Source organism: Elephas maximus, chromosome 17 (assembly GCF_024166365.1).
Source record: "Elephas maximus indicus isolate mEleMax1 chromosome 17, mEleMax1 primary haplotype, whole genome shotgun sequence".
Lineage (NCBI taxonomy): Eukaryota > Metazoa > Chordata > Mammalia > Proboscidea > Elephantidae > Elephas > Elephas maximus.
In genome coordinates this window covers 9,109,820-9,123,805 of record NC_064835.1, presented here as the reverse complement: position 1 = coordinate 9,123,805, position 13,986 = coordinate 9,109,820, and the positions used below count along the sequence as shown (strand labels likewise).

Here is a 13,986-nt window from a genome sequence, read left to right as displayed (position 1 = left end):
AAGGATCATATGGACCTGTAAAGGCAGAGCCAAAAGAAGAGTTGGTGTTTTGGTTTGGAGAAACCCCATTCTCAGGAATAAAAATAAATGTTAAAAAAAAAAAGAGGTAAAGGCAACTTACTGTATCTCAAACAGACAGAAACAATGAGGCCTCCAGAAGAGGTGGGCAGGAACTAAATACCAAAGACCAGGACAGTATAAATTTTGTTATCTTTGCCATTTCCTTGTACTTGTTAATGAGCCTATAAAAACCTTTAAACAGGAGAGCTCTCACACGTGCCTTTAGGGGGAGCAAGGAGGTTGGACTGGAGAGATGTGTATCCAGCTCCATAACCCCAAGGAATAGAGTGGATGGGGTAGATATCAAAGAAGGGAGAACAGGCGCTGGGAAATACTTTGAAAAAATAAGAAGCACTGATCTTGTTGCAAAGTAGAACAAGGAGTCAGTTCCTTGATCCATAGAGCCAGTGTTGCACCTCTTCCTAACAGGGGTTTTTGTTTGGCCCCCGGGGCCAGCATGTGAGCTGTGCCCACTGAGAGAAATTAAACTGGGTGGGTAAGATGGGTGAGCTCATTCCATAGAGCAAGTCCTAGTGTAGGCTTTCTTTTATCTTCCTTCTCCTGTCTTTCTGCTTTTGGTAGCAAAATAGTTGGGTTTTGGCTATTCCTTTGACCTCTTTGCTCAGAGAATTTTCAAAAGACTTTTCACTTGCCTTTACCTTTACTAGTCAGGAAGTGCCCTCCTCCTCTAATTTTTCTCCATAATACCTTGCATTACTAGCAACGTGCATATCAGGTAGTTCTCCCTTCCAGTCATACCTGTGCCCCTCAGCCCAGGCCTTACCCTGATTGATATAGGAGAGATGTGGCCATTTGAATATATAGACCTGAAAGCCTTTACCCAACCATCAGTACGTTTTATTTTCATTGTTCAAATAGATATTGAATGGCACAGTAACCATTAGGGCTATTTCCTATTAAGAATAAGAAAAAAACTTGGTTTCACCAGGAGTCGGTTCATCAAAAAATAAGCCCAATAATCACCAAGGAGCTTTAACTTAAAAAACTAACCAGGCAAGCAAAACATATGTTCCAGTCTCTAGCTCTTAAAGACTGGAGCCAAGAGTGGTACCAGGAGGATCCTGTCAACTTAGGTATGGCCCTGACATTCTTCTTGACCATTTTTGGTCAAGAGGAAATACTCATTCCTTTTGAACTCCTCGTTCTTTCCAAAATCCAGTCCATAGAGTCTATTAAAATCAGTAAAAGAAATAATTACTAAATACCTACTGGGTTTAGGAGAATGTTCTGGAACACTGATGGCTTACAGGATGCATTAAGATACAGTTCTTACCCTCAAGGACCTTACAGTCTAATAGGAATGATTAAGACAAGTATGCAGTTGAACATGGTACCAGGGATAATGTTTGAGCTAAGAGAGACTAGGAAAGTCTTCTGAAGTTTAAAGGAAAAAAAGGTCTGTTTCCATTTGAGAGAAAGGGAAAGTTTCATAAAGAAGGTGACATTAAGATGGAACCTAGAAGGCTGAGTTGATTTGGATTGGTATGAATGAAAGTGGAAAAATCAGGCATTTCCAGGTAGAGCAAACGCACAGAATTGTGAATAGGTGAAGAGTTAAGTGATCCTATCTGACTAGAGCTTAGAATGTGCAGCAGAAAGGAATATAAAATAGGCCGGGGCAGTGTTGTAAAGAGAAAAGTGTTTGGGCTACCCTGTAGAAAAATTCTTCTTTGTAGGGTAGTGGGAGGGAGGGTGGTTAGGAGGCTATTACAGTAATATAGGCAAGAGTAATAGGGCCTCCACTGAAGCAGTGAGGTTGGAAAGAAGGGAACTAGAAGTGACCAGCATGGCAGAGTTGGGTTCTTTAGATTTCAGGCTGATACAGGATCAAGAGTGAGGAATCAGCAGTGACCCTGAGAACTCATACCTGTAAGGTTAGGAAAATGGGACATACAACAAGGATGTCTGAAGGAGGCGAGCGGGTTGCAGGGGAATTTGATGAACTTGGAATTGGGCATGTTAAGTGTTAGGTGCTGGTTAGATATTCAGGGAAAGATATCTTGTAAATAGTTGGAATTATGGATCTGGAGCTTTTTAAAAATAGTGTTTTAGCAAATTCTTTACATAGAGGCAAGAGTTGAAGCCATGAAAATAGGTGATATTGCCAAAGTTAAGAGTGGAGAGAGAGAAGGTCGAGGATAGAAATGTGAAGAGTGCTTTACTTGTAAACAGCAGAGGAATCACAGGAAATGCTGGAAGCAGCAGTTAGAGAAGAAAAAGAGGAGAAGACTGGGGTGGCACATGAGGTGGAAGGAAACCAAGGAAGGAGAGAGGAGGCATCCACAGAAGGGAGGCCACCCTCCCAGGTAGGAGGTTCCTAAAAGCTCCCAAAGGGATTCCTATGTGCATCTAGGTTTGGGAACACAGCACTGTCAACAGAAAAATGAAAAAAATAGAGTTCAGTGTGACTCAGCTGACCCTTGAGAATGTGGGATTTTTCTCCTAAGGATATGATCCCCTCCTAAAGGGACTCATATTTGCCATAGGATTTAGGGGCTACCAGGCTGGTCTTCTGAGCACCATCACCAGCCAGTTGAGGACTAGCATTTGGGCCACATGTTGGTATTCACCATTGCTCACTGTTCCCCTTGCAAGACATTTCTTTGATGAGAGCTTACAATGTTGGGAGAAACTAGGTCTGCTGAGCCTATTCTGCCGTCTTCTCAGAGTCTGTCATAGGGAACTGCATGGATAGAAGTTCTCCAGGACAAGCAATGGAGCTGCCAGATCACAATGGGCTCGGATACCCAGCACGCTCCTCCGTCAGCGAGCACCACAGGCCCCGGACCCTTCAGAGACACCATACGATCCAGAACAGTGACGATGCTTACGTACGTTGGTCCCCTTCTTCTTCTTGGAGGTGGGGATTCTACTGATCCCAACCTTGAAAAGAGAACATAGTAATGTGGGATAGCATCTCTGCCAGTACGCTTCTTAGTGTGAGTTTAGTACTTCTGGGAACCATGAGAGCAGCTCTTTTGAGTCATGCTAACAGAACAACTCCAGTAAAATCCCAATAGAATCTGTAATCCAAATTTTAGACTGAAAAATGAACAACAGCTGTCATCTGCTCCATCTAGTCTAAACTTAAGTTCCAGCAAATGAATCCTTAGACTCTTGGTTAGTCTTCTGACAGCTAAATTGAATTTATTCAAATAATGGGAGCAAGTCTGGCTGAGCAAAGCTTTCCTTCCTTGGACAAACAACTAGGGCCACACTGTCTATACAGTAGCAGCTAGCCACGTGTGACTATTCAAATTTAAATTAATTAAAATTAAATTAAATTAAAAATCTAGTTCCTCATTCACACTAGTCACATTTCAGGTGCTCAATAGCTACATGTGGCTAGTGGCTGCCATACTGGGCAGGGAAGATAGAGAACATTTCCATTATTGCACAGCATTCTAATGGACAACACGGTCCTAAGACAGACTCCTAGTGATGATGGGGATAGGGTCAGAAACCTGGTTTCAGAAGGACAGGTAGGTGTCAAGGGGATCTCACCACCAGCTGAGATTCACCGTCCTCCCATCCCCAGCCCCTCCCCTGGCCAAAGGCTGGGGTAGTTTCTTACACTGTCATCACTGCAGCATTTCCTTTACATGGGGCTGCAGAAGGAGGGCATCTGGGCAGAACTCCTTGGAATTGGTGCCCTAGGCTGCCCTTGGCCTGGGATCTTTTAGAATGAACATCTGTCTCTAAGGGTCTGGCATTCCTAATTCTTTTCTGCAGGTGCAGCTGGATAATTTGCCAGGAATGAGTCTCGTGGCTGGGAAAGCACTTAGTTCTGCCCGGATGTCAGACGCAGTTCTCAGCCAGTCCTCACTTATGGGGAGCCAGCAGTCTCAGGATGGGGATGATGAAGGTAAGGGGCCTTATGCACGGGGCACCCCAGAGAGGTTCCTGGAGGAGCTCTCCCTCCATCTTTGCAGTGACTGCCCCCCTCTTCTGCATAAAGTCCATGGGGAGGCAGAGCCACAGCACCCCAAGGGTTCTGGACATAAAGCCCTTCCCCACTTCTCCTCCCCAGAATGTGAGTGCTCAAGGGAGCATGCCTTCTGGCTGAGTACAGGCGATCCCATTTTTGTTCCAGTGCTTTGTTAAGGTACTTGTTTAATAACAGCTTTTCTGGTTCGGTTAGTGAGTATTGTGTACCTCCCCTTAGAACCAGTAGAGGGAGAGGAGGGTATCTTAGCAGATAAAGCCTGGGGCTTGGACTGGACAGGTCTGCAGTAAGTCCCAACTGTGCGCTTTTCAGGTTCTGTAGGCAAGGCACTTAACCTTTCTAAGCCCCAAGGTCCTCATCTATAATGCGGCAGAAACAACAGAACCTGTGTCCTAGATTATGCTGTGAGGGTTAACTGGCTTAATGCATGTGAACTGCTTGGCACATTGCCTATTACACAGAGTGTACCCAGTAATTGGTATCTGTAGGCAGTAAAATGACTGTCTTCACCGTTAAAGAGGTAAGTCTCTCTGAAGGAGCACTCCTTTGTCTTCTCTCACTCTGTAGCAGCTGATTGTACCCAAGGGTGGAGAGGGTAAAGGAAAAGGGACAAAGAGAGGAAAGGAACACTTAGAGGAGAACATGGGCATAATCCTGGCCCCCAGGCCTCCTGTCACTGAACAAATAGAGGCCCCGCTATCAGCTGAGAATTGAGGGCTGGGAGTCAGGTTACACCCATGGTACTCACACAAGTTGCCTTCTCTTCCTCTCTCTCTCTCTCCCCATTGCCCACCTACCCTCCTAGCTCCCTGCCAAGCTCACATGTTCTTTTTGGTCTTGCAGAATGTAGGGAGAGTCTGCAGGGTCACGAGCACCCAGACCTGATTGACGGCAGCCAGCACTTAAACTCCTCTTGCTATCCATCTACATGTATTACAGACATCCTGCTCAGCTACAAGCACCCTGAGGTCTCTTTCAGCATGGAACAGGCAGGCGTGTAACAAGAAATGGAGAGTAAGTATCACCCTGGTCAGGGCCAGACCAGACCTTTGGCCAGTACCAGTTCCTGATCCCATCAGGAGATTTATTCCACGTGTAGTGACCAGAACTCTGAAATTGACAAGCGCCATTCTTCCACTCATGGCCTTCCCACCTTCTGGTTTTTTCATTAAGCGCTGCACTAGTTGGGTTTGTCATCTGGATGTTTCTTTTTCAGTGTGGAGGGATACAGGAGAAATGCTGGAGATAGTCCCCTGGTTTAATTATGGGAGACAAGGCCCACATTGTGTTAAAAGTGCTGTAGTCTCCATAGGGACAGTAAGCAAGCCACAGCTTGAGAGGTAGAGATGACCTGTAGCCAGGGTAATAAGGAAGCAGTCCCTAAATTTATTCCCGAAGAATGAAACCCAGCAAGAAAACATATTTCTTGTGGCTGTACAGAAGCAAGTGGCAGAGTATTCTAGACAGGGGAAATATATGATGAGACCAGGGGTAGAAAATAGGTAAGTTGACCAATTTGGCTGGAGTAATGCCTAAAGGTATACAGTAGGCATTACTGGTTCTGTCTTTGAAAAATCTTAGAAAAGACTTAATGAGGGTTAAGCCATTTGGCAAATCCGTGTCAGAGCCTCAATATGGCAAGCTTTTAAAATACCTAAGGTAAATAAATGTAAACCTTTTTTTAAGTTTTCAGTTGAATATATGAATCTTTCACTTTTCAAACTAATTCTTCTCTGTGTCTGCTCTGTTGCAGGTTTTATGTACAGCTTGGGAGTAAAAAAATTCATTTTAAACCAACAGTATCTAGCAGCGTTGCGCCAAATTGCCATTGTGTTTCTCTCCACCCAGAATACTGTGGCTCCTTTCCTCACATTTGGTTCATCAGTGTGCTGTTCTCTGGGGCTCTGAGGGGTTTTGCCATGTTTGCTTGTATGACCAAGTTACCAAGGAAATAAACAGGACATCTATGTTCTCCTCCTTTTGTGAAGGCGCATTTGGTGTATTTGAGTTGATGGGGTTTTTTGGTTTTGTTTTTTTTTGGAGGAGGGGAGGGAGTTTTTCCCTCCTTTGGTTATGTTTTCTTATGGAGGGGATTTATTTTCTTTCTCTCTTTCTTCCCTTCTCCCCTTCCTTCTTTCTTCCCTTCTCTCCTTCCCTCTTTTCTTTCTTTCTCTCTCTCCTTCCCCTCCCTCCTTCTCTCCTTTCCTCTCTCTCTCCTCTTTTTTAAGAGAAGAGAGCAATGCAGTTAGAGTACAGAGGCGGTCGTGGTGGCGGGGGGGACTTGGAGCCACCCAATCCCCAGCCTTCATTCACAAAACACCCTCCATTCACCTGCATTGTTCTCCCATAGGAGCAAATACTAAAGGATAATATCCTCCAGAATCCTAGAGGCTGGGGAAAGGAGAAGAAGGAAGGGGTGGTGGCCTCTGGCACTTGGAGAACAAAAAACAGAGTATAAGATACCCCAAGCCTGGAACCTGAGAGGTCTTTACTGCTGGGATCCACTGGAAAAGACGTCTGGCCCCAGCCAAGACCGTATCAGAGCTTTAGCCTGGAAGCTGAGTGACCTGGTGTGGACGGGTTGCCCGTTAACAATGTCTCCATCAGAGCCCTCTCTCTATGTATAGTATAACTCAGCACCCCTCTTGTAACCTGAAAAGTTGGTTGCCTTTATCATCCTGCTGGTTCTACCCATGGTCTGAACACCCAGTAATGGTGCACTATGCTTTTTGTGTCATCTTTCATTCTCATATTACGCTATAAAAAGGATCGTTTCTCCTTTTATATATAAATATATGTATGATTTTCCCTTTCAGCCTCTTTGTCACAGGCAAGAAGAATAAATAGGAGGCTCTCTTGGGCCCTGCCTCTCTCCTAACCTCCTTCTCATCCTTGGGCATCCTCAGTCCCTATTTTAATTCTTGATCATGTAGGAATTGTTTTTGGTAAATGCTGATATTATTATGATTATGATTATTAATAAAGACAAAAGGGATTTTTGTTTAAAAGAGAAAAGTTTAACCAGATTCTGTTCTGTTTGAATTGTGACTTGCACCTTTTGTTCCAAGTATTTTATTTAGACCTTGTAATTGTAAACAGTTCTTCCTTGTGCCAGTGACAGATAGAGTGGTCTTCTTTTCCCTGCTGAAGCAGTGCATATACAATAGCTATTGTTTGTGCCATTATCTTTATTTTTCTTCACTGTTAGAAACCAAAGTCATCTCTGCTGGCTGGGGGCTGAGAGAGGATTTGAGTTATCTCCTTCTTATCTTTAAAACAAGAAAGAGATGTTAAATGTTCTGACTCTTGATCCTTTTTCCTGAGAGAGTAAAAAGTTCCTAGTCCCCTCCTAGTCTTTCCCCCTGAATTTGCACAGAAGAAAGCGGGTATCCAGCATGGCCATCCTGGCGTTGCTGGCAGGATCCCCAGGCAGCTTGCTCTTCTCCACTGATACTGGCAGCTCAGTTCTTGGACCTACTACCCTCGAATGGATTTCTGCAGTGCAAGGGCCCTTCTTGGAATTTAGGCCATATTTCCATGGTCCCCAGTCGCCCCTCCACTTGGTGGGACCATCAACTACTCAGCAAAAGGGGGCTTCCAAGAAAGCCCCAAAAGCTTTTGTTTGATTTCTCTGGGTTCTTTCCAACTCTGAGGCCCCTCTGACCGCTCCCCACCACCACCACCACATGCTCTGCCTGTTCTGTTTACATGATACTGTTTTTGTGGAAGAGCAGATCGCCGCCCTCTAGCAACCACCCAGATGAAAGCCAGTGAGCCTATCGATGTGCCATCTTGCGAACTACACTTTTAAAAGACATCATTGCTTTGTATTGTAGTAACCAATATGCACAGTATATGTTGAATGTATATGAATATACTTTACTATTTCTGTGATTTGAAAATGTTGGAAGTATTTTTTCTTTCTGATTTATGTTGAACTAAAAAAGGATTAAAAATCTCCAGACCTATGTTGCAGTAAGACCTTTAGTCCTTGTTTTTGTGGGGCACTTACAATTCAGTAACTTAGTTGGGGATCGTAGCAGATTATGAAAATAAAAGCCAGATTATGATCTTATGTTGATACATTATTTGTCTTGTGGTTTGGTGTCTAACTGGGAGAAGCAACCAGGTGGGTGGAAGTTGGAAACACTAGAGGCTAGAGAGCTGGTCTACCAGGCACTAGGGTGGAGCTTTGAGAGCTATCATTCTCTCACCCCGCCTTGTGAAACTAGCATTCTCTAGAAGCCTGGACTCAACTTCGCACTGTGTCCCCAGGCACCCAGCTTGGACTCTGTCCCCTCAGAAGAGAGCACTGCAGTTTGGTGAGTCTGATGGGAAACAAGTTCCTTGTGAGGGAACTTTTGAAGAAGAGAGGGAAGAAGGACCACAAAGAGCTGGCCCAAGCTGGGGCCTTTAGAAATGACCTCGATCAGCCCAGTGATATGATGGCCAAATAAGTGTTTGGATAAAAAGGGAACTTTGCATATAGTTTTCCCCTTTCCACACTCAGACTCCAAAAGCCAGAGCAAAATTTTCACGAGAAACCTAGGCAGGTCTTAAGAGCTGACTGAAGGACTTCTATGAAGAAAGATTACCGGAGCTTAGAAATACTGACTGAATTTCTAGAAAGAATTATGAGAGAAGGGCACTTATATCAGCCTTCAAATCTGTGGTGGACAAGAAAGGGGGTGGTTTAGAAATCCTTTTGAGTGCCTCTATGCACCCACCAGGCACTCCTTGGAAACTCTATGGGGCAGTTCTACTCTGTCCTATAGGGTCGCTCTGAGTCAAATCAACTCAACGGCAACAGGTTTTTTGTTTTTGTTTTTAATACACGCTTTCACTTAAGGCTAAGTGAGTCTGGAACCACTACCAGCGATATGCGCAAATGCCTTCCAACAATTTCCAACCTTTTGCAATAGGCGCCACTCCAGAAATCATCCAGGGTGCCTTTGGGCTAGAGGAGGGATGAGCTTGGAGAAGACACGGGAATATGGACCCAGAGATCCGTGCGCTCCGGAAAACAGAAGCCATTCGACAGATCCTTACTCTGTCGTCTTCCTGATTTCCTACCAGGCCCCAATTTCAAGGATCAAAAAGTCAGAGGGCTGGTGTGCCTCCCAAGGAGCCAGACCTCTGTCACGCTGGTCACAGATGAACTCTGTCTTCATCTTAGTCTCCTAGGCAGAAAGGCAGCAGAGAATCTGGTATCTAGTTGGTTACAATGCCCTACCCTAGGGGCTAAACCGGGGCTCCTATCACCAAAAAACAGCAACAAAATTGCCAAATATGAAAAATGGGGACGTGGTGGGGGGGTAGCTCTCCATGGTTCAGCCAGAACCTCCACCCAACTCCCCATCTCATCCTGCACCACACACCTTCAGTTGATCTGTTCTGAACAGGGGTCTGTGGTCCAGGGCAAAGTGCTCAAGAGTTTACTGAACCTTCTCCCAGCCATGTTCCATCATATCACCCCTGACCATCCTGGTAACCGTGTCAGTGTCATTAGTTGTTAGGTGTCAGTGAGTTGGTTCTGACAGCGACCCTAAGTACAACGGAATGAAACACTGCCCAGTCCTGCACCATCCTCACAATCATTGCTATGTTTGAGTGCATGGTTGCAGCCACTGTGTCAGTCCATCTCACAGAGGGTCTTCCTCTTTTCACTGGCCCTCTACCAAGCATGATGTTCTTCTCCAGGGATTGGTCCCTCCTGATAAATGTCCCAAGTACATGAGACAAAGTTTCACTATTCTTGTCTTCTAAGGAGCATTCTGGCTGTACTTCTTCCAAGACAGATTTGTTTGTTCTTCTGGCAGTCCATGGTATATTCAATATTCTTCACCAACACCATAATTCAAAGGCATCAATTCTTTGTTTTTCATTATCCAGCTTTCACATGCATATGAGGCAACTGAAAATAACCATGGCTTGGGTCAGGCACACCTTAGTCTTCAAGGTGACATCTTTGCTTTTTAACACTTTAAAGAGGTCTTTTGCAGCAGATTTGCTCAATGTAGTATATCGTCTGAATTCTTGACTGCTGCATCCATGGGCATTGATTGTGGATCCAGGTAAAATGAAATCTTTGACAACTTCAATATTTTCTCCATTTATCATGATGTTGCTTATTGGTCCAGTTGTGAGGATTTTTGTTTTATGTTGAGGCGTAAACCATACTGGATGTTGTAGTCTGATCTTCATCATTAAGTCCTTCAAAGGTTGTGTCCTCTGCATATTGCAGGTTGTTAATGAGTCTTCCTCCAATCCTAATGCCACATTCTTCATATAGTCCAGCTGTTCAGATTATTTGCTCAACATGCAGATTGAATAAGTATGGTGAAAGGATACAACCCTGATGCACACCTTTCCTCATTTTAAACCATGTAGTATCCTCTTGTTCTGTTCAAACGACAGCCTCTTGGTCCATGTACAGGTTCTGCATGAGCACAATTAAGTGTCCTCGAATTTCCATTCTTTGCAATGTTATAAATAATTTGTTATGATCCACACAGTTGAATGCCTTTGCATAGTCAATAAAACACAGGTAAACATCTTTCTGGTATTCTCTGCTTTCAGCCAAGATCCATCTGACGCGTCCTCTTCTGAATCTAGTTTGAATTTCTAGCAGTTCCTTGTCAATGTACTGCTGCAACCATTTCTGAATTATCTTCAGCAAATTTTACTTGTGTGTGACATTAATGATATTCTTCAATAATTTCCACATTCTGTTGGATCACCTTTCTTTGGAATGGGCACAAATACGGATCTCTTCCAGTTGGTCGGCCAGGTAGCTGTCTTCCAAATTTCTTGGCACAGATGAGTGAGTACTGCATCCATTTGTTGAAACATCTCACTTGGTCAACTCATGGAGCCTTGTTTTTTGCCAGTGCATTCAGGGCAGCTTGGACTTCTTCCTTCAGTACCATTGATGCTTGATCATATGCTACACCCTGAAACAGCTGAATGTCAACAGATTCTTTTTGGTACAGTCACTCTGTGCATTCCTTCCATCTTCTTTTACACTTTCTATGTCATTCAATATTTTGCCCACAGAAATCCTTCAATATTGCAAGTCAAAGCTTGAATTTTCTCTTCAGTTCTCTCAGCTTGAGAAATGCTGAACATTTTCTTCCCTTTTGCTTTTCTATCTCCAGGTCTTTGCACATTTCATTATAATACTTTACTTCGTCCTCTCCATCTGCCCTTTGAAATCTCCTGTTTAACACTTTTACTTCATGATTTCTTCCATTCACTTTAACTACTCGATGTTCAAGATCAAGTTTCAGAGTCTTATTCTGACATCCATTTTAGTCTTTTCTTTCTTTCCTGTCTTTTTAATGACTTTTTGCTTTCTTCATGTATGATGTCCTTGATGTCATCCCACAACTCATCTGGTCTCTGGTCATTAGTATTCAATGCATCAAATCTATTCTTGAGGTGGTCTCTAAATTCAGGTGGGATATACTCAAGGTCATACTTTGGCTCTCGTGGACTTGTCTGGATTTTCTCCAGCTTCAACTTGAACTTGCATATGAGCAATTGATGGTCTATTTACACAGTGGGTCGCTGGCCTTGTTCTGACTGATACTGAGTTTGTCCATCGTCTCTCTCCATAGATGTAGTCGATTTAATTCCTGGGTATTTCATCCAATGAGGTCCACATGTATAGTCACCATTTATGCTGTTGAAAAAAAGGTATTTCCAACGAATAGGTCCTTGGTCTCACAAAATTCTATCGTGCCATCTCCAGGATTGTTTCTATCACCAAGGCCATATTTTCCAACTGTTGATCCTTCTTGTTTCCAACTTTTGCATTTCAATCAGCAGTAATTATCAATGTGTCTTCACTGCATGTTTCATTAATTTCAGACTGCAGAAGTTAATAAAAAATCTTCATCTTCGGCACTAGCGGTTGGTGCGTAAATTTGAAAACCAGTCTATTAACTGGTCTTCCTTGGAGACGTATGGACATTATCCTATCACTGACAGAGCTGTACTTCAGGATAGATCTTGAAATGTCCTTTTTGACAATGACTGCGATGCTGTTCCTCTTCAGTTTGTCATTTTCGGTGTAGTAAACCATACGATTGCCCAATTCAAAACGGCCAACACCAGTCCATTTCAGCTCGCTAATGTCTAGGATAGCTATCTTTAAGTGTCCCAGTTCATTTTTGACAACTTCCAACCTTCCCAGATTCATACTTCATATATTCCATGTTCCAATTATTAGTGGATGCTTGCAGCTGTTTCTTCTCATTTTGATTCGTGCCACATCAGCAAACGAAGGTCCTGAAAGTTTTTCTTCATCCACATCATTCAGGTTGCCTCTACTTTGAGGAGGTAGCTCTTCCCCAGTCTTATTTTGAGCACCTTCCAACCGGAGGGGCTCATCTTCCGGCACTATATCAGACAATGTTCTGCAGCTACTCATAAGGTTTTCACTGGCCAATTTTTTAGATGTAGATCACCAGGTCTTTCTTCCTAATCTTAGTCTGGGAGCTCTGCTGAAATTTGTCCACCAGGGGTGACCCTGCTGGTATTTGAAATAGTGGTGCCATAGCTTCTGGCATCACGGCGATACACAAGCCAGCTTCATTGAGCAGTGTCATTCATTAAACAACTATTTGTTGAGTGTCTACTATATGCCAGGCCTAGCAGGGGACAGTCCTCCCAGAGCAGACTGACCGGTACATTAGGACATACATTGGGAAAGAGCAACTTGTTAATCTAAATGAGTCGCTAATCATTCTGAGCAAAATCCATTCCTGCAGCTGGCTGCCAGCACTCCAGATGTGTCGGGGATCCAGGGCCAGCCACTTGATCCACTTCAGAAACAGCCGCACTGGAGACTCTGAGGACTAGGAGAGGGTGTGGGATTATGGCCTGTGTTGGTGAGCCCTGCACCCCTTCAACAGCCAGTTCGTTCAATGGGCACTTAGCGCCACTCACACTGACTGGCTGGACCTCACAATCTGAAACTGATGAGCATGGCTCGACATGTTAATTTTTTTCCATAAGCCTCTGTCCAGAAAGACTTTCTTTCCAAAATACTAGTAACAATGAGATTGGGCTAGTCTAAACAATATTCCCTTACAATGAAATGGAATAGGCACATTAGTGAACATATTAAAAATGAAACATTCCTGTTTGGTAAAACGCTGCCGAACAGCATCCCCTACCCCAATGCCGTGAGATCCCTGAGCCAGAAAACTTAGAAGTCTCTGGACAGATACAGAGGCTATGGGAGTCAGGGGCCCTGCTGCTGGCCACCACAAAGAGCTAGAAGCCAGGCCTCCTCATTCCTAGTCCTGCCAACACCAAATACTAATGGCTGTAGGATGCAGGGCAAGTCGCTTAGCAGCTGTGAACAGCAGTTTTCTCATGGGCATAATAACAATGATAGTATCTGGCCTGCCAGCCTTACAGGGACATAGTAATTTAGTGCTTTGGCAATAAAGAACTAGGCAAGTGTTGGATATTAGGTTTAGCCGTGATAGTCATTTCAATAATAAACCAAAGAGGGTGAAACAGTGGCAAGCTGCTTGAAGTTAACTAGTAAGGCTACCCCTAAAGCTGGCTGGTACTAGCTCTACCCTCAGAAAGGAAGGAACCTCTCTTGGCCTGAGACACCTGTGAGCTGTCCCAGCAGATGACCAGTCTCCCTCCCATTCAAGACTACAGCCAGAAAACTGGAATGGCCAAGTGGTGGCCCAGGCAGACTATTAACTGAGACTACCTCCCACTCTGCACAACTCCACAGATCTCTGGGGCTGGTTCGGTTGAACCTCTGAGCATCTACGAGTCAGGGGCAAGCAGAGAAATGTGGGATTCCTGCCTTCCCCCACTTCTGCTGCCAGAAGCTGAAGTCAAAATGGAGAGCTATCTTCTGGCAATGCAAGTGTGTTAGTGGGAACAAGACTGAAACACCAGAAACTGGGATTCCAGGACACAGAATA

At 44.2% G+C, this 13,986-nt stretch overlaps 1 protein-coding gene across 2 annotated transcripts in view; it reads left to right on the top strand.

The window, feature by feature from the left end:
• SIK3 (SIK family kinase 3) overlaps positions 1-8,100 on the top strand; it is a 263,067-nt gene extending 254,967 nt beyond the window's left edge. For both annotated transcript variants that reach the window (XM_049857327.1, XM_049857326.1), the window contains 4 exons: positions 2,749-2,912; positions 3,814-3,946; positions 4,871-5,041; positions 5,781-8,100. In XM_049857327.1, the coding sequence (XP_049713284.1) occupies positions 2,749-2,912; positions 3,814-3,946; positions 4,871-5,028 (455 nt within the window). In that variant the 3' untranslated portion in view covers positions 5,029-5,041; positions 5,781-8,100. The remainder of the gene's footprint in view (positions 1-2,748; positions 2,913-3,813; positions 3,947-4,870; positions 5,042-5,780) is intronic.
• Positions 8,101-13,986: the final 5,886 nt, after the last annotated feature.